This window comes from Lepidochelys olivacea (genome assembly GCF_965140295.1).
Source record: "Lepidochelys olivacea isolate rLepOli2 genome assembly, chromosome: 11".
Taxonomy (NCBI): Eukaryota; Metazoa; Chordata; order Testudines; family Cheloniidae; genus Lepidochelys; species Lepidochelys olivacea.
Genome location: NC_140421.1, coordinates 70990118 through 71016252, shown reverse-complemented (window position 1 = coordinate 71016252; position 26135 = coordinate 70990118). Strand labels below are relative to the sequence as shown.

Sequence of the window (26135 nt, the reverse complement as noted above, 5' to 3'; positions counted from 1 at the left end):
ACAGAGTTGCAACAGAGTAGCCCCTTAACACAGTTAAAAATTTGCTGTTTCTTGCAGCAAACTGCAGTGAGCAAGCTCCTGAATGGTGGTACAATGCTGGACTTCCCAGAGCTGTAGTATGAGTTGGTAATATGGTGAATGTATGATGCAATCCTGTGTACTTTGCTTGGGGCACAATCATGTTGTAAATAAGTGCCCCAAAATGACTAATTGTGGTACAGCTGGGACTTAAGTGGTTTGTTTTAATTCTGTTTTAATTCTGCCTGGGACTTCAACCACAAGTGATAAAATAGTATGAAGAAAGTCTGTTGTTTTAGCAATTGTGAGCAGCTGAGGTGCTTATGCTAACAGCCCCTGGCTCAGATAGGAGGGGATTGGTGGCAGGATATCCTCAGTGAGGAGTTTGATGAAAGATCCTTAATTTTAGACCTCTAGTTCACCACAGCACCTCATTCCAGACTTTTTCAGGAATGCGAAGGGGAACTGATTGGCCTATTAAGTTCCCTGGGGTCTGTAATTCAACCCAAATTGACCTAAATTAACTTAAATAGCTTTCGCAGTTTTGAAAGTCACTAAGTCTGGGCTCTTCTGAACCATGGGGAAGTGATTTCAAAAGATGAAAACACATAATTGAGAATGCTCTGCTACCAGTCCGTTCCCAGTTCGATCAGGCACCTATCGACTTACGTGGCTCAGCTGCTCACAGCTGTGCCAAGATATCAAAGGAAGAGAGATGATCTTACCAATAGCTAGTGGGACTCAGGAGTGAATGATGGGGAGCAGATTGCTGTGGAGTTGGGCAAGTCTTTTAAAATGTCTTAAAAATGTCAGTTTGATTCTGGTTTGTGGTTTTAAACTGTGTGAGTGCCCACAGAATTGATAGCCACAATGTATGGCAATGAATAGGTAAATAACAAGCAACTTTAAGATTTCAAGGAACCAAAACTCCAGGAAATTAACTGTTAAAGATAATACTTTGTTTTGGGTGTCTGTGTGGCAACGGGAAGAGTTGGGGTGCAGAGAAGTCTGAGATGACTGGAGGGCTTAAATCTTAATTGTGACTTTTCTGGCATCTGCCAAGTTTGCCTTGGAATCTTAAACTTGATCTATAAACCTAAACAAAGGATTTTTGATAGTGATAAAACACAATATTCCAAAAATGAAGCAGTTTATGAATAGAACCTAAATTATGTTCTTTAAAATGTGGAACCCAGTTAGAAATCATAGCTGTTCAGACTCTACTTCCTGTAAAAAGTTGGGTTAAAAATCAAAATGAGCACCCAGATGGGTTCTGGTCATTTATAGAGCCAGAAATAATAGTCCAAGTCCAGATTCAATGTATCTCAACCCCAAATACATAACGTGAAGTACAGCCACAGGAGAATAAAACTTTTTTCTTCATTTTTATGAGACTGATTTTGTTTTAACTTGTCTTATACCATAACATTAACTGAAAATTTCAGGTGCCTAGGTGCACACAGTGTGTGAGTTCAGGTTAAATTGTGTTTTGACAAAAGCCAGATAAAGGGATCCCTCCTGTGGCATGTTCTTTTTTTAGCATGTTTTCATATAAACAGCTGATCTTGTTCTGCCATGATGATTTAATATACTTGCCAAATCTTGAAGCATAGTCTGGCCTGGGAATCAGAATGATTTTTTTGTAAACTTTGCAGAAAGGTCGGAGGTCAGCATCAAAGGGACGTTTGGTAGTCCCCACAACCAGGACTCTGTCCTCTGCTTTCAAACTCTTCAGGATTTTGGGGAGATTCTTTTTCAGACGTTTAGGTTCCATCTTCAGGAGCAGATACATATATGGAAAAAAGTGAAATGTTAGCACCCATCCTTTAGAGTTAGGCAAGTGAAATAACTCCTAAAATAACACCTTCTGAATGCTCTATATAAAGCTTTATGGCTCTCTGTTGTCAGAGGTACACTTACATTTACACTTAGTGTAAAGAGAAGAGATACTCAGCATAAGTGGGACTAAGTTAAGCTTTTGCCTTCTGGGTCAAGTCTGCCTATTGCAGGTTGAGTCAGCACTTAATTTCTATTACGAATTCGTGATTTCTTTTTTGAATTCCTGTGTTTCCCTGTTTCATCTGAAGGCACTGACTAATGCAAAAGAACGAAGGAGGAAGATAGCTTCTTTTTTTTTTTTCTTTTTAAATCCCTTAATATCAGCTGGATAATATCAGTGTACTTGGTTAACTTCAATACCAAGAAAACTGCTAGGATTTGTAATGTTTGCTCTTGTATCTTGGAGATCTAGATTTACAAACAAGCAGCTGTGTTTTCAATGAGATAAGTGGGTTTCTCACATTCTGCCATGATTTTTGCTTAGCAAAGTTCCAAGTGCATAAACACTTGGCTGTGTAAACTTAGTACTTATTTATTTGCAATAGTTTGCAGTCATATTTCATCATAGATATTATATCACTAGTTAGCAGGGCCCTGCAGAGGTTATATGTTGCTGTGGTCTTATTGTATCTTTAAAATTCAAATAAACTTGATGCATGTAGATAAAAAATAATCAGCTCTGCAAAGCAATGGATTGGGGTAAAAATTTTAAAAGGGCCTAAGTGATTTGAGAGCCTAAGTTCTATTTTCAAAAGACACTTGGAGCCCAATATTTAAAGGTATTTAAGCACCCAAAGGGATTTTCAAAAGCACTTTGGTGCCTAACACCTATTGAGGTCAATGGGAGTTTGGTGCTTAGATACTTTTGAAGTTAGTGCCTAAATACCTTTAAAAATATGGCTTCTGGCATTAGGAGCCTAAATCTATTGAAAGTCAATGGGTCTTAGGCTCCCAAGTCACTTTTGGGTCTTTTGAACATTTTACTTTGTCTTATTGTTTTTACTGTATGTCAGGCTGCAACATGGGAGACCTTAACTTAGCTCTGGACTCAGCCTTCCATAGTGCAAATATGGAGGAAACTATGTACTCTGAGGTATCTGAGCTTCAAGGATGGACTATATCCTGCACTGTGAATGCCCTTGCCAGGCAAAGTTTTTCATCTGCTTGTACCAGCAGTTGCTGAAAGGAGGGAAGTGCTTATTCTTTGGATTAAAGAGTACAAAGGAGGAGAAATTAGAAATGAAAGAAAACTCTGAACAATCAAGGGGAAGAGGAAATATCCTTTTCTTCCAGTTTAGTTAGATAAAATATATATATTCTCTCTTTTTCTAAATCATTCTTCAAAGTCACACTGAGAGTCTAGTTACTAGATTGCCAATTGCTTAATAATATTAGAACTGACGTGTTAGTGGGCAACACAGTTTAGTGGTCTGAAATAAGGACTTCAAACACCAGCCTCCTGAGTGCTTTACCCCAGCTTTGCCACTGGTTAGTTAGGTAGCCTTTGGTGAGAGATTTCACTTCTCTGGCCCTGTTCGTACTAGCCAGAGTATCACTGAAAGCACTTTTTAAAATAAAAGTTTGTGCTACCGGTGAGGACTGGCCACACACAGTTGTGTTAAAAAGGGTGTGTAGCCAGTTCATACTGGCAGCACAACTGCCCAATATTTAGGGAGACATTTGGATTTTTACTTGCCTATTTTATAAGGATGTTGGAAGGAGTCCTTAATGTGAGTAAAGTGTTTTGAAAATGAAAACTGTTATTTGAGAGAATTATCATTATTAAATGGCACTAATTAGGCTCCAAAATTAGCACTGCGCTGAAATAAATGGTACAGGTTAAACTATTGCTGCTGATTAGAGATCCTAGTTTATAGGCCACTAATACATCCCTTCTACTGGAAAGGGTATCTTGGCAACAGGAACTGTCAGATAATTAACAAAAATAAAAATTCTCCTCTGCTCTTTCCCCTAGTCTTTGTGCTAAGTCCTAATTCAGCCATTACATTCTGAGCAATCCATTTTTTGGTAGAGGTAGTAGCTTTCTGTATTTCCACAGATCTAGAGTCAGTTACAGTGAGAGCTCATACTGTCAAGATGTAGGAATCTTGATTTTAAAATCTAAATGACTGTACTAGTGCCAACCTCCCACCCCCCATCAGTGCCTACGTTCGCATCCGCTCCAGTGTGGAGCCTAGAAAGCCATTTTGGCATTAGTGTGTCTACAGCTCCTGTTGTATATTTGAAAATAATATTCGACCATTGTATTGTAGGGATATATCCTGAAAGCTAATAATACTCCCATTCACTTTAAAAGAAAAATGTCTGTAGCAAGAAAGGCCATTGAACAGGGGACCCAGGGTTTCAGCTGTCTTCCAAATCTGGATTGGAGAAAGTGGGGGGTATTGTGAAGGTGCCCCAGGTTTCTGAAGAAAGATAGTGACTATTGCTTGCACCCCCAGCAACTGGGTTACCGTGACAGATTTAATACTTGACTATCTGGCTGTCAATTCTGAAAAGGCAGGAAAGGGCTGACCTGAAAAGAGGAGGGCAATGGAGGCCAGTTTTATAATGGGCCTTCCACAAAATAAAAGGTTTTCTATTATCACAATCTAAGCCATTGTGCCAAAATCATTGCCTGGGGAGGTGTACAATTGGCTCTCAGTGACTGTGTATGTATCCAAAGGCAGAATTTAGCTTACCATCTCCAGCTACCTTTCTGCTTTCTGTTACCTATTTTCCTTGATTCCTCTTTCCCTATGCTGCCATTACTGTTGGGGGTTCTCTAATTGAGGCCTGCTCAGACTGCGTGTTAATGCTAATCGGAGGAACACAGACTCCTTTCGCTGGTTCAGACTGTTGGATACAGCTTGTGTTATTTGTGTAACAGTGAGACTAGAGACAAGCGAGCTCAGCCATGGAGCCCATCTATTTTCATCAAGGAAATATGTGAATTTCTACTACGTGTGAACAGACCGGAGTGCAATTTATACGACTGTCCCTAGCATTGCATTTTGGAAGTTATATCAGAGCGAATTTCTGTCCTCGGATGCACACAGACTGCTGCTAAGGAAGCCAGTAGACAAAGGCTATGAACACTCAAGGCAATATTTGTCCCACAATCTTCGTTACAATAGCAGTTGCAACCAAGATTTGAGAATTAGGGAATTATTTGCTTTCAGTATGGTACGTCAGCCACCAGAGGGCATCAATCACCACATACATAAGTCATAAAATAAGTACTCTATACAGCTTGTGAAATGACAGGCTAATTCAAGACAGTATGTCGTCAGTATCTTAAAACTATTGCATTTGTGTCCGGACAAAAAATACAAACTGCCTTATAAAAAAAAATTAAAAATGGTTCAGTCTGACATAGAATCAAAAGAATCAATGGGGGCTAAAGTCCTGAAAGCTTTGTGAATTGAATGAGTATGTCCCATGTGACCCTGTTTGCTGTTGCACAAGTTGCTTTATATGAAATGCAGTGTGTTTCTGCATGTTTTTACTGTTCTTTACTAGTGGGAAATTGCTGGTTATGGGAAGGGAAGGAAAGAAAATAATTAAAACAGGAATTCCAGGAGGTAAATAAAAACCTGTAAACTTAACTGTTTGACCTATACTCTTGGTTTTTACAGTGCAGATTTGTCCTTGTTCCTTTATTATTGATAAATAAAGCTGAATAATTTAAGCTCGTCTTCAGTCTTAGTTTCTTCCTTTGTATTTTTTAGGTCTTCCATTTTTCTTTCATTGTTATTTCTCTTGCTGTGCCATCAGCACTCATGAGCACTGGGCAAATTACTTTTAAATAAGGCCAGTTTAGGTGATTTCTTCAAGAGCTTGTGAGAGGTCATGAGACTTTCTTTTAAAAAGTGAAAGTGAGGCAAGCTATTATAAAGTGAGCATTGGCAGGTCTGGTCGTAGTGGTACATGTTAAGCTGGGAAATGCCCCTGTTTCTTTGGGTCAGGTCTACTACGGTATGTGAAATTATTATAGGTTTAGAAATCAAACAGGAGCCCTTCACCTCTTTTTCAGATTTCGGCACTCTTTTGTAGAATGTTTTTTCTGTGTCTCCGATCCAGATGACTGAAGGCTGTAGCTGCTTAGCCACCTAGGAGAAATGAGAGGAAATATATGAAGTTAATTAAAATGGCTAAATTTCAAACCTGCCCTGCCTGCGTTTACTGTTATAGTGGCTATATCTCACCAAATCAATTCCCTGCCATTTGCAGGAGCCTTGGACATTGGTGCACCTTGGTCCCTCCTAGTCTCTGCCTGTGGCACACAGTAGTTTAGTCTCCCAAGGGCGGTACTGCTTTTGTCTAATCCAGGGATAACTGGTGGGGTAGAGTGGCCTGTGATGTGCAGGAGGTCAGAAAAGATGATCTTTAGTCATAGATGAACTCTGACTCTACATCCACATTTAGGGATCAAAGAAGACTGTTTTCTTCCCCCAGAAGTGCTGAGTGCTTGTAGCTGCCATTGGCTTTATTGCTGAGCACTTTTTGGCAAATCATGCCTCTTTTATTTAGGAATCTAACGTAATGTACTGAGATGTGGCTTGAAAATTTTGGCCCATATGTTTATCTCACAGTAATTGCTACAATCTCCTGGTTTAAATTCGATACCAAACTCCTAGTACATTGTCGTGACATGCTATATATTTTATTTGTGCAACAGGAGGTCTGTACTGCAGCGTTACATGATGTAGTTAAGCAAAATAGGCTGATGTGAAATGTCAGCATTCAGAAGGCATTGCACAATTAGCAGCTTAGCTAAGAACTAAGACAATATATTAAGATTTGGTGCACATATTAATGTGCTTTCTACATCAAAACTTAGATGGACTATACCTCTGGCTCACAGCAGGATGGCAGCAATGCAGCAGGCTTTTTCACAACTGCACTTCCTATTGCTATAGTAACCCTAGTGGTTTAGGAATTCTGCTGCCAAGTATTAATCACATTGCAGTTGTTGCTGTCCGAGCTCTGTTAGATTGCTCCGTGACGGAAGTGCTGGCTGTAAATTGTAACTAGGATTAGTTTTTCTGCCGTGCTCTTAGAATCATAGAATATCAGGGTTGGAAGGGACCTCAGGAGGTCATCAAGTCCAACCCCCTGCTCAAAGCAGGACCAATCCCCAATTAAATCATCCCAGCCAGGGCTTTGTCAAGCCTGACCTTAAAAACTTCTAAGGAAGGAGATTCTACCACCTCCCTAGGTAACGCATTCCAGTGTTTCACCACCCTCCTAGTGAAAAAGTTTTTCCTAATATCCAACCTGAACCTCCCCCACTGCAACTTGAGACCATTACTCCTTGTCCTGTCCTCTTCTACCACTGAGAATAGTCTAGAACCATCCTCTCTGGAACCACCTCTCAGGTAGTTGAAAGCAGCTATCAAATCCCCCCTCATTCTTCTCTTCTGCAGACTAAACAATCCCCGTTCCCTCAGCCGCTCCTCATAAGTCATGTGTTCCAGACCCCTAATCATTTTTGTTGCCCTTTGCTGGACTCTCTCCAATTTATCCACATCCTTCTTGTAGTGTGGGGCCCAAAACTAGACACAGTACTCCAGATGAGGCCTCACCAATGTTGAATAGAGGGGGATGATCACGTCCCTCGATCTGCTCGCTATGCCCTTACTTATACATCCCAAAATGCCATTGGCCTTCTTGGCAACAAGGGCACACTGCTGACTCATATCCAGCTTCTCGTTCACTGTCACCCCTAGGTCCTTTTCCGCAGAACTGCTGCCTAGCCATTCGGTCCCTAGTCTGTAGCTGGGCATTGGGTTCCTCCGTCCTAAGTGCAGGACCCTGCACTTATCCTTATTGAACCTCATCAGATTTCTTTTGGCCCAATCCTCCAATTTGTCTAGGTCCCTCTGTATCCTATCCCTGCCCTCCAGCATATCTACCACTCCTCCCAGTTTAGTATCATCCGCAAATTTGCTGAGAGTGCAATCCACACCATCCTCCAGATCATGTTCCATTCCACTTCTTTAGGTTGCGACTGGAAAGGGGGATGTAAATATCAGAAGCTTTTACGCATCGTGCTAATGTATGATTAATGACCATTCCAGGATTTACAGCCCATGTACACTCACTTGGGATGTGGGAGACCCACGTTCAAGTCCCTTTCCAAAGTAGACAGAGCAGGGATTTGACCGAGGGATTTCCCACATCCCAAGTGATTGCCCTAATGATCAGGCTATCAAGTACGATTTTTTTTTTTCCATGTAAAAATTTGAAAGGTCTCATTTTCACTCTGCACTGGAACAAAAACAATTTTCAAAACCTTAAAAATTTTTTTTCTGATATGGAATTGTTGTTTTCCAGCCAGCCCTAGAAATAAACATTCTTTTGAAAGTACTCTTAGCTTGGGTTTAGGCATTCCAGCTGCACTAAACAAACAAAAAAACCACTAGAAAGTAGTCATTTTAAGTGGATTTCTAAACGTATGCTTGCCCTTTCTCACTGTTGATGGTTCCAAGAGGAAGTGATGCAATTTTAGACATGCAATACTTCAGTGGAAATAATCCATCAATTCTGGAAAATATCCAGTGGTATCCCTCAGTTTGGTACTTGACTAGAACTGTTTTACCTGAGGAAATGAAAATCTTCACTAATATTGGAAGGCATGAGCTAAAACGTTGAGTTATAATACTGAAGATTTATTTAAAATAAAGAGACTGGATGATAAATGACTATATGTGAACTCTGCCAAAATTGCATGTGTGCAGATAGGCAGATATCTGCGTCTCTATTTACCCGTATGTATAATTAGAGAGATGAAGTGTGAAGAGTGATCAAAGAGCATATGGAGTAAATAACCTGGATTAATGGCTAAAGGTATAAAATTATGCAACAATAAGGCCACGTGGTCTTAAATTTCAAATAATCTGGTTTCTACATTTTCACAGTTATATTTTGGGCACCTCGAAACTTTCACACACATTGCTGGGATAAATTTAGAAGGCACTCTTGAAAATTTGGTCTTTATTATTTTGTAGCAGAATGGCAGACCTTTATCTTTATTGTATTGGAGCTGAATGGCAGATTTGGGGATGCAGGGCTCTTCTGCTGAGTCATCTTGTTATCAGGTATTTGAGACCTCCAATGTAACTATTGCTGAGTCATACTAACAGGTAGATTCTGTTAGCTCCAATCAGGGTATGAGAGGAGTTGGGTTCTCTTCCTCAGGAGGCGAGGGAATGAAGGCCTGGGACAGAGGTCATACATTGAAAAACCTTATGTTTGGCCAAGCTTGGGGAAGAAAACTTAGGCTGGAGTCTAAATTGTTAAGTTACCGAGAAAGTCAAAGCTCCTTAAAGGGTTCAGACAGTATATGTATATAGTCTATTCAGAGAAGTGCGGGAACGCTGCTTGCTTGCATATATTGCTTGGAGGGTTAGACTAGATGGCCTTTGTGGTCCCTTCTAACCCTATGGTTGTATGATAAAGCACCTTTTATCCAGAGATCCCCAAATCCTCAGCAAGCTCTTCACAACTAACAAACCTTTTGTCATCTAGCACTTTATGGTCCCCTCAGGGCTAGCTTGTGCTCCAAAGCACAGAGGGAGCTCATGGACTGCTCTTTCCATACACCCTTGAGTATAAAGCCAGGGAGACCACAGTGAATGGGAGTTTGCGGAGGTATTGTGCTTTCCCTGGGGTGGAGGGTTACCTCCCGGTCCCCTACTCAGGACTGGGGCTAATTGCTACAATTTAGTCTTCTATTAATTTAGTCTAATTATAGGATATGCACATACACATCAGCCCACCCTACAGATTAGATTTTGTTGCCTGATATACAAGGGGTTTTCCATACTTCTTTCATTTAGGGGTCTGTGCTGCTGTTGCTATATTTATGTGTCTCCCATTAGTTGTTCAATCACTTGCTGCAATGGGTCACTTCGCCCTTAATACTTACACTAATTGCTAACATTAATGCGAAGAGGAACTGCATGTGAACATTGAAGGGGGACTAGTTCCTTATGGATGTTTTTGCTTTCCAAGGTAAATCGGTTGTACTAAGCTGATAGTTCAGTCTTTCTGATGCCCAGGGAAAGGTTACGGGGAAAACATGTTCCATACCTGTTACCCGACATAGTGGATAATGCTCTGCAGTTCATGTGGAGAACAAGGGTGGGGATTTCCAAGAGCACCAGGCCGTGGTATGACTCTGTTTCCTTTGAAGTCAATAGTGAACTCCCATTTACATCAATGGGAACAGGATTAGGCTAATGCTGAGTTCTTCTGAACATCCCCTGCTAAACATGGTATGTTGTGTATGGACACACTCACTTAAGTTGTACACAACATCCTGTTCTTTTGCGGGTATTCTCTGGGATCCCACTATGGCCTTTTCCTCTAGCAAAGAAGGCTGCCTCCGAATCCCCATCTCCTCAATATTGTTTCAGCAATGGGGTCGTTAGAGAGGTCTGAGGCACTTGTCTTCCTTCCTCAGATGGCTCCAATGCTTAATTTGGGACCTGTACCTGTTACAGCACTTTGCACTGCTAACTAGGCTATGGGTCCACTTTTATTCTAAATAACATTTACCCTTTTTCTTTCTTTTGGTACCCCTGTTCCTCTTTTCTTTGCTATATTTCCCCATGGTTGAAGCTAACTGAAAACAAGGTAGAGAGTGAACCTAGTTTCTACCAGCTCTTGAATAAAGCAGATGCTTCAATGATCTCTGCTTTCTAATTCACAGCAATGAACTGTGAAAGAACAGAGGAGCATAGCATGGAGCAGCAGAATTCCACATATATGCTAATATGACATGATCCAACACACTGCTTTTGTCCTAATTAAAAAAAAAAAAATCAGACACCCATAATCCATTGGTATCTAATTTAAATTGTTGGCAGATACAGAGCAGACTGTATGTTCCCCTGAAAGTGCTTTATTTGAATTATCCATGGGTAGTTTGAATCCATGGATAATTAAATGCACTGTACATAATTAATTTATAATTGAAATTTTATTAGCATTGCTGCATTCAACAATTTGTTGAAGTCACCAGCAGATGGCTCCTTAACCCTTCTAATACTGCATTAAGTTAGCAACATTTGATAAAAATTGATCTTCACTGTAGTTTCAGCTACTAATCTGATGTACATTTATGACAAAAATGTTCTTTTGCTGTAACTCTTGCTCCTTCTGTCCATCTCCATTCATCAAAAATGCATACAATCTGCATGTGCTGATCTGACTTTGTGTTTTTCATGGCAAATTCTCTTGCATGTGCCCAATCAGGACTAGGTTACCCTGCATTTCTGAATTAAAGCAGAACAGAAAGTAACTACTAAGTGGATTTTGTTAGGTATAATGGGTGATAACCACCGTGGTTCTGCCGCTCCATGGTTCTGTTGTCAACATTTTGTCTTAGAGCTATTATTTCAGTTACTCTCCAGACTGCTTTGGTTCATGTTTGGAAGGAACGATATAACTGCAACTGTAAGAAACTTAAGCTAAAATTTTCAAACTTGGGTGCCAATAAGCACTTAATGCCACACATGGGCACCCAAATAAACTGCCTGATTTTCAGAGTTGCGGAGTATCTATAGCTCCTCCAAGCTCAAAGATTCCAGCCTTAATTTAAAATGAGAAAATAAAGTTAAGTTTCTGCAGAAATTGACGGTTCAGTGAAAATCAGCTCAGTCCAGCCCCTGATCACTGTATTTTCTACAGTTGCTATATTGATAGCACAAGCCTAGATAAAGCACTTGTGAGATCAAACTGATGAAAATCATAAATAAATATTTGGTCCAAATGTGTGAGGTTGACTAGAACAAGTAACAAGTAGAACAAGATGTCAGTAAGAATGTGGAAAACATAAAATTGAGTTCCTTTAACAGATATTGGTTTTACAGATAATATATTTTGGCTTGCTATAGAGACAGTATGATAATAAAATCCTCTAACAGATTGACTTTTATTACATTTTAACTTTAGGAGATAAAACAAGATAAATCTGCTCCCTTCCTTTGAAATGATATTATACATTTATTTCATTGGATATTTGGCAATAATCATCCTTTCATGAATATAACCTTCTCACAGGTTTTCCTTTTAGGCAGGCTTCATTGCACCATGCATAAGAGAGTACACCTTCTGACTGTTAGAATAGAAATCTGATCAGTATTTCAATCAGAGTAGGGAAATATTTCACAGCAGCAAAATGTTTAACAAAATTTGCTTTTTACCAACATTTTAGGGTAACTTCTTATTGATCTTTTTCTGATTTCAGACAGACACAACACAAATGTTCTGAAAGGACTGATTTATCTTTGCCTTCGGCTTGGTAAATTTCATAACCAATATCCTTGTTACTCAATCTTCCAACACTGATGCTGTTTGAAATAGAATGCAGTATGTTTCAACAGAAGGAGCACTATTGTGTCCACTCTTCAGTCTGTCTGGCTTTGCGTCTGAGCTAAATTGCTTGTGTGCACACACATACAGCCTGTATTTCCTCCTGGCCACTTTTCCAACCCTTTAGTCTGATCAGTACTGTACCAGTAGCCCTTTCTCATCAGTGGCTCCTTGTATGATGCCTTTTCCGTGTCCTGCTGCCCTGGGAAAGATGTTAGGTGAGGTGTGTCTGTACTAGTGATTAATCTGATTGCTGCCCTCTTCAGTGTTGTTGCCTTGCCAGTTATATTTTTTGCCTCAGAGTTGTGGCTTACAAACTACCTACATTTTTATATCTCCATGCCTGAGAGAGTTATGTCTTATAGCTTTTTCCCTTGTTCTTCTCTGGATTTGTTGCTACCATTTCTAGGCGGCCTCCACTAACCTTTTATTTTGTCAGATAAATCAGACTCTTATTTCTCCCATGGAAAACTTTGTATAAGGTACAGTTTGCTGAAGCGCTGCTCATGTATTTAAACAGCATCAGTAGAAACAACTGAGGCCCAGCTCAGCTGGCATAAACGGGCAGAGTTCCACTGACATAAGTCAGGCACAATGTATGGAAAATGGTTATATGCAAAATACTCCCCATGTATGTTGGTTTCTATGTGAAGCAGTTGCGCCAGAACTGGTGGTGGTGGGGGGCAGCGGGACATGGCATGTCCACTTTTTGCTGGGGCAGACCCCGGCCCCTTTCCATCCTCTTCCCCCTGAGGCCCCAGCCAGGCCAGCGTGGAGCCCGGCTGGGGAGGGGAATATGGGCAGTTGTGGGAGCCGCACATGCGGATCCTCCACCTGCCCCGGGGTGCGGGGGGGCTGAGAGTAATCCCCAGCCCATGTCCCCACCCCCGGCCTCCCCGCTCGGCCCAGGACAGGTGGCAGGTCTGCGACTCCACACCGGCTCACCACAGCTGCCCAGGCGGCTCTGTCCCCGACCCGGCTCCAGCTGCGGGGGAGGGCCTCAAAGCCGCAGCCCAGTCATGGTAAGAGCTGCGGGGGCAGCTGTGGATCCTCCACCTGCCCTGGGAAGGGAGTCTGGGGGGCGGAGACATGGGCTGGGGGTTGCTCTCGGCGGGTGCCCCACACCATGGGCAGGTGGAGGGTCCCCTGCGGTTCCCCCACAGCTGCCCGTGCAGCTCTTACCATGGCTGGGCTGCAGCTCTGAGCCCTCCCCAGCTGGAGCCGGGTCGGGGAGAGCCGCGTGGGCAGCTGTGGGGAGCCTGGTTTCCTCCATCTGCCCTTGGTGGGGGGGCCCAGGGGGCTGCTTTTGGCCCCCCCCACCCCGGAGGTGGGGAAGATGGGCTCCCCAGCCCCTCTCCAGCTTCCAGCTTGACTGGGGGCGGGATCTCCAGGGGAACAGGAAGGGTGGGGGTTTGCCCTTGGGGGAAGGAGTGGGGCCTCAGGGGTGCGGAACCCCTGGTTCCCCACTTTTGAGAAGGATCCGGCACCCTTGACGTGAAGAATCAGATTCATTTCAGGCACTACTGGGACGCCGTTCAATATCAGATGGAGACCCTTCCTCTATACTCTGAAACAGATCATTGTGCTATAGGACTTCTCTGTGAGAACACACGTGCTTATTTTTTGACACTCACAGCTTCCTTCAGTAATTGTGCTGTTAAATATTAATCACTCATATGTTTTTCTGGAAAGACAGAGTGAAATTTCAGTGTTTTTCCAGAAAGGTAAATAGGTCATTTCCTCTAAATTACATTAAAAGTGACAGTTTTTAATACCTTGAGTCCCTTTTTTGTCAGAGCTGGTTTGTATCTTGCAACAGAGCCCTCCAAAAATAATTATATGAAAAAAGGATTTGGATTTTTGCATCTGAAACAAATTAAAGTCTCATTTTTTTTCCAACGTTGTTCTCTTGTCTAAGATGTCTCCTGTGAAATAACTGCCATCAGTTCAATTATGGATAGAAAGTTTCCTAATGGTCATTTAATACTCTCTAGAGTTTAATTTAGTTACCAAAACTCTTTTTTGTTTGTTGAAGTGATTGGTAATCAAGAGTTCTAGGTTACTTCACCTTCATCATAAGGCGTCATAAATATATATTTAGTAAATCTCATGGTTTAGGAATGGTTACATAGATCATATAATAACATGAGAAATAACTATTGCAATGTTTCCTGTAATTTACTTACAATTATAAGTACACAATCTTTATTTTGTTTGGCTAACTATAAATAAGTATCTTTGGCAATACAAATGCCTTCTATGCCAGTCTGACTAGGGCAACAGTTGCTGTTGCATGCAAAATTTATAATTGAAACTATCTGTTATTGAGACCTGTGAATCTACACACAAAGAAAAATGTAACGAGGTGAACTATTATGTGTCAGACAGTGAGATTCAGAGAGCTGTGAATATAAATACCACATGTATGCTGCCATATACTGAAATCTTTTATGTCAAGAATTATACTGTGAATATACTCTTGCAGTGATCAGATACATTACCTGTGCATATACGTGCAGTGATCAGATATTAGTCTACCATGGAGAGAGGAAGAAACCTTTGGTAGGAACAAATAAGCTTCCCTCCTCATGCATTGTGAATGTGTGTGGAGAACAGAGGGAGTTTGCCCCAGAGTTCGGTTGGAGGGATTTCCCACAGAATGTTTTTCTGTGAGCAGTAAATACAACATTTGAAGAGGCTCTTAGAAGGAAGACAATGTGGATAGTGAGCGATCAGCTGTTGTGACCTGTACGGGATGTGCCATGTTTGTCTTTTTCCCAGAAGACAGAAGCGACTTTGTCTGTACGAAGTGCAAGCTGGTCTCCATATTGGAAGACAAGGTTAAAGGACTAGAGACCCAAGTATCAACCCTGCGTTGCATCAAAGAAAATGAAGATTTTCTGGATAGAAGTCAGCGTTTGGTACTTCAGGCACAGCATGCTGAAGAATCAGAGAGGGCAATGCAGAACGGGAAGAAAATTGGCAGTATGTGACCTCCAGAAGAAGAAAGAGGAGAACCCATGTACCCCCAATGCAGATAGAGGTAAGAAACCATTTTCAGGCTCTCTCCACAGATACTATGGAGGAGAACGGTTTGGAAGAGTTATTTGAGGGAAGGGATCAGAAGGAGACCCCACTGACTGGAAGGCATGGGATGCATTGTCCTCGGGATTGGGGTTCCATGACCACCATTCCCAAGAGGAGGAGATGGGTGGTGGTGGTCGGGGATTCCCTCCTAAGGGGGATGGAGTCATACATCTGCCGACCAGACCGGGAGACTCGAGAAGTGTGCTGCTTGCCTGGAGCTAGAATTCACAATGTGATGGAATGTCTGTGTGATGGAGTGTCACAATGTGATGGAGTCAAGCCCTCAGACTGCTACCCCTTCCTACTTTTCCCCAAGGGCACTAATGATACTGCCAAGAATGACCTTGAGCAGGTCACTGCAGACTACGTGGCTCTGGGAAGAGGATAAAGGAGTTTGAGGTGCAAGTCGTGTTCTCGTCCATCCTCCCTGTTGAAGGAAAAGGCCCAGGTAGGGACCGTAGAATTGTGGAGGTGAATGTGTGGTTGTGCAGGTGGTGTTGGAGAGAGGGTTTTGGATTCTTTGACCATGGGATGTTGTTCCAGGAAGAAGAATTGTTAGGAAGATATGGAATCCACCTAACAAAGAGAGGGAAAAGCATCTTCGCAGGCAGGCTTGCTAAGCTAGTGAGAAGGGCTTTAAACTAGGTTCGCTGGGGGATGGTGACCTAAGCCTGGAGGTAAGTGGGGAAGTGGGACACTGGGAGGAAACACAAGGAGGAGGGTGCAACAGGGAAGGCCTCCTGATTCATACTGAGAAAGTAGGGCAATCGGCTAGTTATCTTAGGTACCTGTACACGAATGTAAGAAGCCTGGGAAACAACCAGGAAGAATTGGAAGTCCTGGCACAGTCAAGGAACTATGATGTGACTGGAATAACAGAGATTTTGTGGGGTACCTCACATGACTGAAGCACTGTAATGGATGGGTATAAACTGTTCAGGAAGGACAGGTTGGGGAGAAAAGGTGGAGGAGTTGCACTGTATGTAAGAGAGCGGTATGATTGCTTAGAGCTCCAGTATGAAACTGGAGAAAAGCCTGTTGAGAGTCTTTGGGTTAAGTTCAGAAGAGAGAGCAACAAGGGTGATGTTGTGGTGGGTGTCTGTTTTAGACCACCAGACCAGGAGGATGAGGTAGATGAGGCTTTCTTCGGACAACTAACAGAAGTTTCCAGATCACAGTCTCTGGTTCTCATGTGGGACTTCAATCCCCCTGACATCTGCTGGGAGAGCAATACAGCAGTGGACAGACAATCCAGGAAGTTTTTGGAGCATGTTGGGGACAACTTCCTGGTGCAAGTGCTGGAGGAACCAACTAGAGGCCGTGCTCCTCTTGACCTGCTGCTCACAAAGAGGGAAGAATTGGTAGGAGAAGTACAAGTGGGTGGCAACCTGGGCAGCACTGACCATGAGTTGGTCGAGTTCAGGATCTTGACAAAAGGAAGAAAGGAGAGCAGCAGAATATGGACCCTGGACTTCAGAAAAGCAGACTTTGACTCCCTCAGGGAACTGATGGACAGGATCCCATGGGAGGCTAATATGAGGGGGAAAGGAGTCCAGGAGAGCTGGCTATATTTTAAAGAAGCCTTATTGAGGGTGCAGGAACAAACCATCCCGATGTGCAGAAAGAATAGCAAATATGGCAGGCGACCAGCTTGGCTTAACAGAGAAATCTTTGGTGAGCTTAAACACAAAAAGGAAGCTTACAAGAAGTGGAAACTTGGACAGATGACTAGAGAGGAGTTTAAAAATATTGCTTGAGCATGCAGGGCTGTAATCAGGAAGGCCAAAGCACAATTGGAGTTGCAGATAGCAAGGGATGTGAAGGGTAACAAGAAGGGTTTCTAGAGGTATGTTAGCAACAAGAAGGTGGTCAGGGAAAGTGTGGGACCCTTACTGAGGCAACCTAGTGACAGATGATGTGGAAAAAGCTGAAGTACTCAATGCTTTTTTGCCTTGGTCTTCTCAGACAAAGTCAGCTCCGAGACTGCTGCACTGGGCAACACAGTATTGGGAGGAGGTGAGCATCCCTCAGTGATAAAAAAACAGGTTAAGGACTATTTAGAAAAGCTGGACAGGCACAAATCCATGGGGCCGAATCGAATGCATCCGAGGGTGCTAAGGGAGTTGGCTGATGTGATTGCAGAGCCATTGGCCGTTATCTCTGAAAACTCTTGGAGGTCCCAGACGATTGGAAAAAGGCAAATATAGTGCCCATCATTAAAGAAAGGGAAGAAGGAGAATCTGGGGAACTACAGACTCACCTCAGTCCCTGGAAAAATCATGGAGCAGGTCCTCAAGGAATCTATTTTGAAGCACTTGGAGGAGAGGAAGGTAATCAGAAAAGGTCAACATGGATTCACCAACAGCAAGTCATGCCTGACCAACCTGATTGCCTTCTATGATGAGATAACTGGCTCTGTGGATATGGGGAAAGTGGTGGATGTGATATACCTTGACTTTAGCAAAGCTTTTGATATGGTCTCTCACAGTATTCTTGCCAGCAAGTTAAAGTATGGATTGGATGAATGGACTATATGGTGGATAGAAAGCTAGCAAGATTGCTGGGTTCAATGGGTAGTGATCAATATCTCAATGTCTAGTTGACAGCCAGTATCAAGCGGAGTGCCCCAGGGGTCGGTCCTGGGGCTGGTTTTGTTCAACATCTTCATTAATGACCTGGATGATGGGATGGTTTATACCCTCAGCAAGTTTGTGCATGACACTAAGATGGTAGTGTCTACCACTAAGAGAGGTAGATATGCTGGAGGGTAGGGATATGGTCCAGAGTGATCTAGACAAATTGGAGGATTGGGCTAAAAGAAATCTGATGAGATTCAACAAGGACAAATGCAGAGTCCAGCACTTAGGATGGAAGAATCCTATGCACTGCTACATGCTTGGGGACTAACTGGCTAGGTAACAGTTCTGCAGAAAAGGACCTGGGGATTACAGTGGATGAGAAGCTGGATATGAGTCAACAGTGTGCCCTTGTTGCCAAGAAGACTAACGGCTTATTGGGCTGTGTTAGTAGGAGCATTGCCAGCAGATCAAGGGAAATGATTATTCCCTCTATTCGGCACTGGTGAGGCCACATCTAGAGTATTGCATCCAGTTTTGGGCCCCCCATTACAGAAAGGATGTGGACAAATTGGAGAGAGTCCAGCAGAAGGCAATGAAAATGATTAGGGGTCTGGGGCACATGACTTATGAGGGGAGGCTGAGGGAACTGAGATTATTTAGTCTGCAGAAGAGAAGAGTGAGGGGGGATTTGAAAACAGCCTTCAACTACTTGAAGGGGGGTTCCAAAGAGGATGGAGTTAGGCTGTTCTCAGTGGTGGCAGATGACAGAACAAGGAGCAATGGTCGCAGGTTGAAGTGGGGGAGGTCTAGGTTGGATATTAGGAAAAACTGTTTCACTAGGAGTTGGTGAAGCACTGGAATGGGTTACCTAGGGAGGTGGTGTAAAATATCTTTAGAGATTTTTAAGGCCTGGCTTAACAAAGCCCTGGCTGGGATGATTTAGTTGGGGTTGGTCCTGCTTTGAGCAGGGGGTTGGACTAGATGACCTCCTGAGGTCTCTTCCAGTGCTAATCTATGATTCTGTGATCTTTTCCTTTCTGGAGAAAGCCATTCTGAATCCATAATCTCTCCTGGGGATTCTGGCACTGGGAAAGGGAGATCTTGTGTTTTTTTTTCTTCTCAATTTTAAAGGATTCCTCCTGGGGCTGTAGGTTTGCACCCTTTCTCATCGGAAATGTGAAGATCATGGAATAAAGAACAAATTGGGTCCTGACTATGTCCTTAAGTAAGGGGTCTGGTTACATTCATAATTAATACAGAAGGTTTAATTTCCAAGCCCACCATATATTATCTTATATTTTTGTTCCTGTAATTCTAAGCTAGAATTTCTTTTTCAAAATGATAACTGCAGGTAACCAGAGAGCTGTGTAGCAGAGAACAATTTGTAGTGACTCCTGTGCAAGAAATATACTTCCAACAATAGCGAGCATTATTTGACTACACATTGCATCTCAAAGAAATATTCCTGATTGAAGTAAACAGAAACACAGAACAGAATTTTGTTTTATATAATGCTTTTCATGGTGACATGGAAAAACCTTCTTGTATCAAGTGATTTCTCTTGGGACATTAAATCCTCCACAGTGGTGAACATATTGGTTGTCAGAACATTGTTTTAAGGAAATTTGAAAGCCATGAGACTTGTTTTGACCTTGGACAGCTGTGCTTTCTTTTTGGTGTACTCTAACTCTGGTTCTTGGCTTTATTTTAAACGCAGAGCAACTGGCTTGTTGAAGATCTTCTCTTTGAAGTTGAGAAAATGGGCATAAGGTGATTTATCATCCACAAGGGGAAGGGGAATGAAATGTGGACATTTCAAGGGCACCATACACTCTTATGTCTTACAGATTCATGGATTTTAAGGCCAGAAGGGACCACTAGATCTTCTAGTTGGACCTAATATAAAATGCAAGCCAACTAATTTCACCCAATTACCCCTGGATTGAGCCCAGTATCTGAAAAGTGGAACTTATTTAAAAGAAAGTAGGATATGATTCCACAGGAGTTTTAAGAGAAGAAATAAAAAACACACAACAGACTAGTGAGAATCAACTGTCAAAAAGTACAGTACCTTGAACACCATGTGGAGCATCATTTGCAGACCACTCTTGCCTGGGTATTTCCTAGCAATGTTAGAGGCAGACAAGTTGAAGAGATTGGCTCCTGTTTCTGTGCAGATGGCATGCACCAGCATTTTCTTTCCTACCCCTGTGGGCCCAGCTAGCAACAAGGCCTTCACCAAAGGAGCCTTCTCATGTACTGCTTGAGAACCTATAAAAAGTAATAAGGCACTATTATTGCTTTCATTTAAGTCTGCCATAAATGTAACGGTGAATGATTCTTCAGTTTTTCTTCCTGATAAATATTTCATAATGTGAACTCTTCATCTCACTAACATAGAGCAAGTGGTGTAGAATTCACTTTACAGCTGTAGAATACGTTAGCCTTTCTTCGTGGTAGGAAAACCAATAGTACTGAACTTATTTTAATTGTGACTTTTAGCAAAATTCTTCCCCGGTCCAGGGTGACCGTTTCACTTTGCTTAATATTGGATATGGGCTGTAACAGGCTAAGGAGCATTGAAATGAAAAGGAGACACACAGTTACATGCAGAAGACAAGCCTGACACCATGCACAGTACACATCTGCCTTCAATTACACCTAACTGTTAATTGACTGCCTGTTGGCTGTCAGGCAGATGTATAGTTGTAGGTATACCTGTGGTCTAATTTAAAAGAGGAGACAAACATTCTGCCTCAGAGCTGTTCCCCACTTCATAATTGGAAGGGGGAGGAAATTCCTGTCATATGTTAAAATAGCAGAATCCCTTATCTGCGCCAAAAATGACACTTTCCAACTTCCATAAGAAAACAAACTAATTGGAGTATTTTCCTGATCAGCATTCTTCTGTAATTTAAAACCAGATGTCATCATCAGTCTTTCTTTTGCCCCTTTCTTCCCTCACCACCCTTTTTTTGGAAAATTTTCTCTTTATAATATTTCTGCTTTTAGTACGTGTGGGAGAGAGTCTGATCCCTTGATTGTAGGAATGGAATTTATCTGACTGAGCTGGGTGATGACAGCACCCAGGGGTGGGGTTGCTGTGAGTGTTGTCAAGTCATCCTCCAACAAGGAAAGATTAAGCCCTATATAGAACTCTGCTACTTCATTTATGAGGAGAGGCATAGTATATACCCATTTAGTGGCTAATCTGCTTTTTGTTCTCTACTTTTTTAGTTGAGACAGTGCAGATGCTGGGTTCCTCCTCTTCACTTGCTCTGACAGGGAGGATGATGACCAATCACCATCCAAGATTTCACTGCTCTCTACAGCTCTCTCCTTTGCTTCTCCAGTTTAAATGCTTCGGATCTGAAAGAAATGAGGTTGCCTGTTCTACTTTGATAGTCGGATCAGTGAGTCTTGTCGAAACCTGGGCTTGGAAAGCCCAATGGGGAGGGTGCCTGCACTGTCTTAACGGAGCCACAGAAAGCAATTTCGCAGATAAGGGGCAATATTTTGTGGCTCTGGCTGTGACTGCACAGATTGGGTTCTGTATAGTGGCATCCTATGGAAAGCCACCCTAGAGAGGGAGAATGAGAGACTGAAAAGAGGGAGCCTGAGGTCATGAAAAGGAAGGGCCAAGCACCTCTGACTCCTCCACAGCTTCCAGTGTCAAAGGCTGGTAGCCACCCCAGACACTTCTTTGAGGAGAACCTCTCCTTGAGGTGAACTTCTCTCCCTTCTAAGCAAGCTGAGCTGTTTTCTGCTGCATTTCTGGACGTTGTTTCAGCCACTGCTTTGCTCCACTGGCTGATTGGAGAGTTCCTCAGTGAGAAAAGGGAAAAGTGCTTAATGCTCCAATGAGAACGTGCTGCTGCAAGAGGTGCAGGTAAGATTTCTCGTTGACAGCCAAGTGGTGCAAGATGCAATGGCACAGAGGTTATCTTCCTCTGCATTGCTCATTACTCTTAGTGAGGGATGGACTGGAGAAAGGAGATGTAGAGAGCTGAGAAATGCTGAATGGTAGTTGTCATCATGCCTGTCAGTGAGAGGCAGGACCCAGTATCTGTGCTGTCACGGACAAAGCCACAAAAATATTTGTTAATATAGTATGGTCAGCATCCCTCATAATAGAATTTGGAAAGTAGACAGTAAACTTAACAGCAAACATATAAATTGCCTCTCCCTTGATGGTCCAATAAAATCAGTGCCTTTTACTTGCCACATAAAAACATGCCCTTATCTTGATGTAGTGATTACCACTCCAAAGTAACTTGAACAGTTATGCCTCTCATCACGTGCTGAGGGTTTGCAAACTTTCTGTCTGCCAGCTAATTGGTAGGGGGAAAAAGTCCAGAAGGTGAGAGCCCTTTGCGGGAGCTTTGCCAGTTCTGGAAAAGTTCTATTCCAGGTACTAAGAGCAAGAGAATCTCCGACTCCTGCAACCACCACAGAAGGAGAGGCGATTGTTTAGCTAACCATGCTATTAAAAGTAAAAACAAACCCATCCATCAATGTGTTAATGACTTAAAGTAGCCAAATAAATTACAATGAACAAAGTATTAAGATGAATGTCATCGTAAGCCTTTATTCCAATACCATGAACCATGCAGTGAAGTTACCAACCTCTCAGGTTATATGAATATTTTTGGTCATTTAATACCAATTTACTACTATTATACATTGATTATAATGGAACAGTAGAAACCCCTCGAGAGAAATGTAACTTCCATTAGAAAGTCTCCTTTCAGCTGCTTATAATTTTCTCAGATTCCTTTTGGGCTGACATTTTCTCAATCAGGTGAATATTTTTGGGAAAGCTTTTACTTACTCTCTCTCTCTCTTGCTCTCACTTTCATACAATGATTAACTAGTTCTGAGGCCAGTTAAGTAAAATGTAAAATATATTTTTAACACACATTTACAAATACAGCCTATATTTGTTTTACTGGTTGAGGGTATTTTTCCTCTCTCTCATTTTCTCTCCAATTAATGGGAGGAGGTTTATGGGCCGCTCTTACCTTGGCAGGAACAGTCTTTGGGCTTGATTACCCTAGAAAATTAGTTTAAAGCATGACCTTGCAGTGTAGACAGGGATGTCATGTTTATCTTTGTATCAGCTGGTTAAACCTATGGTTCTAGTAGAGTTAGCCAATGACCAGCTGACATGGTCTTAAAGTGAAGGTCCCTGTCTACGCTGACTGCAAAGTTCCATTTAACGTAATGTTAGAACTCAGCCTTGAGGAGTCAACTAATACAACCTAACTTGCTCCTGAAGGAGAAGCCCTTTGAGGGAAAGCTCTCGCTCCCTCTTTTCCAAATTCCCATAGTTGTAGGATGGGAAGAGTCTTCTGTATGGTGCAGCCTGCTCCCCATGGTGCACTGTGAGCCCGTGCAGAGGGGGCTGGCACCATGGAATGCACATGGTGTGTTCCAGTGTGTACAGAGAGAGCAGCCCGAGCACAAGGATTGCATTTGTCCCTGGTCTTTGTTAAAGGCACACAAAAGGGAGGGGAAGGAGAAGAGAAGGCTCCCTGCTCCCCTCCATCCTAACACCAAAACAAGAGCCAGGGACATTCTGGCCTGAGGAGGAACAAGTGGACTGAGTGGCAGAGAATGAGGCTACATAGGACTGAGTTGGCTGGCCGAGGACTTGCCTATCCTCTGACAGAGGTCTCCCAAAAGTGAAAACATTATGAAATAAAACTATAAATAGCAGAAACAAAGCCCCTTTATGTAGTAAGTGCCTGGATTCCTCATGGCTGGCCTACAGTCATCCTGTCAGTCTTGAGAAAAATATCGGGGCAGACAGTATGTTTAAAAAACCCAACTAAGCCTTGTTTCATATTAATAGTGGCTGGCATTTAAAACTACAAGGACATTTAAAAGTGCTCTCTTTCAGCTATCTGAAATCTACTCAGGCTAATTCCTTAACTGTTCACCTTGTTTGGTTCCAAGTAACATTAGCCAGCTTGTAAAAGGTAAATTGCAGCCTTAGCCCTTCCCTTAACTTGATTGATTTTAACCACTGGAGCTTGTTTTAGCTATTATCTTTCCCATGTGATTTTCTTTATATGCTGCCATTCACAAACTATTAAAATGCAAACAGAGATGGCAAAGAAATGCAATACCTGACAATAGCATGTGCATGCTCTTTTATACACTATTAAAATGATATGGCCTTCACTGAGAATGCTTAATTGAAAAACAATTATACTGCAAAATGCTTTAGACTACAATCAATCAAGCACTGTCAAAGCTAGTAAAAATGTATGTTACTGGCAGGAAGCAAACCATCATATTCTGCCCTTTAGTAATTTTTGCTGTGCTCTTACCTAATGGCAATATTCCATACAGTGCTATTAGCTGTCTGACATCTGTGAGAGAGGGCATTGGCTCTATATCTACCAGACGAAGCGTAGTCCCCAGATAGCTGTACTCGCCTGCAGGGAGGAAGCATGGGCTTAATAAATGTGACACTGTATTGTTATAAAATGCATAATTCAAATAATGAAAAACTACCACGGAATACAAATTTTGCATGCTCTGAGCAAACCCAGTTCTGTCAGGGGTAAGGGACTCAAGTAGGGGAATGTTGCCATGGAATACAGGCCTAGAAGGAAAAGGAAGTTAAGCATACATTCCTGTGCTGACTCTCCCTACTAAGCAGGTTGTGGAAGGCATTCAGCAGAGAAATAAGTCTTAAATAACCTTTTAAAGAAACTTTGTGGTTCACAAAAGAATCATTACTGACACCATAAATCACATCAATAGCAGAGAATTTGGGGAGTTGAGATGTCATATTTTTGGAATCACCAATGAACCAAGATGTATCTAAGGGATTTCAAAGGGGGAAAAATATATTGTTTAAAAGGTTACTTAATTTTTTTTCTGAATGCTGCCTGCCCCCATAATTCCCACCACATCTTAGTTAGTGGGGACACTCTGCACTGCAGTCTGTGTTCAGTTCACTGTTTGTTTTTTTTGCATCGCACTTCACCTTTTTTATTTAAAAGTAGAGTGAAATGCACTGCTGCAGACTGAAGCAGTCTAAAGCTAGAGTCCTGCCTCATCTTGTTAGAGAGCTGTAATCACATATAGGACATAATGGGACAAAGATCCAGAAGGATGGGACACAAGCAAGAAAATTAAGGCTACGTCTACACTGGATCTGTAGAGGTAATTTCCAGCTTGATGCATGCAGTAGATGCATGTTAGCGCACGCAAAATAGCAGTGTAGTGATGGGCTGGGCTAGCCGCACCAAGTACATTCCTAGGGTTTCAGACAAGATTGTACCCATGAAGCTAAGACTACGCTGTGAGCTGGAAATGTCACCTCCAGTGTAGACACACTAATAGTGCAGGAAAAATACATTCAAGAAGGATTAATTTCTTTAGCATAAATAACATGTTCTGTACCTAATACTATTTTGTATTTTGATGATGATAACTTCCAAATAGGAAGGAAGAACGTCCAGCTTGTCTGGGATAGATGTAAAATTAGGTATAAAATGAGAGAGATTTGAGAGATATAGCATAGTCATAGTTTGGGCAAGGAGATGGACAAGCACTGGCATAGCCTCCCCTCCCCCTTTGAGGGTAAAATTCATTTCAGGTTTTATCTTTTATTTAAGGAGAAATCAAAAGAACTGGCTAGAAATTAATCTTCAGAGATTTAATTAGAAGGCATCAAAGGGTTTAATTGCAACTGGCCATAAATCATGATGGATATTCTCTGACTAATTTAGATAAGGTCACCAAGAAAATTAGTTCAGCAATGTCGGTTTGTCATAGGGACGGACGTTTCAGAATCTTTACTCATTGTGTGGCTTCTTGCACATTTCTGCCCTTTGTCTTCTCCCCAAGAACGGTGAGTGAGAGAGCGACCTTTCTAGGATTTCAGGACTCAGGGCTGAGGGGCACTCATTTATTTCTCTATGGGCCATAACTCTAACCTTGCAACTTTAAATGTTGCTTTTGACTTGATATAAAGCCAAAGATTTTAGGCCTCGCTCCTGGGAAATGCTAAGTACCGTTTGCCTCACTCTGACAGTGCAAGTGGGACTTAAAGCTGCCGTAAATGAAAAGCTGAGAATTCCCTGAACGTGAGAGAATCTTCTGCTGGGGCAGGGCTGGCTTTGACAGCTGTATGCCTCCCCCCTGCCTACCCAGAGTAGGGGCTATGTGGGGATGTGCTGGATATGAGCACTCTGTGTTACAGTGATCCCC

General features: G+C 42.2%; 1 protein-coding gene and 1 long non-coding RNA gene across 2 annotated transcripts in view; one reads left to right on the top strand and one right to left on the bottom strand.

Moving 5' to 3' along the window:
• DRC11 (dynein regulatory complex subunit 11) overlaps window positions 1-26135 on the bottom strand; it is a 160049-nt gene that overhangs the window by 6934 nt on the left and 126980 nt on the right. Inside the window, exons 14-17 of the mRNA XM_084643329.1 lie at window positions 24242-24349; window positions 19978-20177; window positions 5883-5969; window positions 1615-1792 (exon numbers count right to left, since the gene is read on the bottom strand). Of these exons, the coding sequence (XP_084499455.1) occupies window positions 1615-1792; window positions 5883-5969; window positions 19978-20177; window positions 24242-24349 (573 nt within the window). The remainder of the gene's footprint in view (window positions 1-1614; window positions 1793-5882; window positions 5970-19977; window positions 20178-24241; window positions 24350-26135) is intronic.
• Window positions 1-26135, top strand: part of LOC311528366 — a 90513-nt gene that overhangs the window by 29511 nt on the left and 34867 nt on the right. The gene's annotated exons all lie outside the window — the stretch shown is intronic.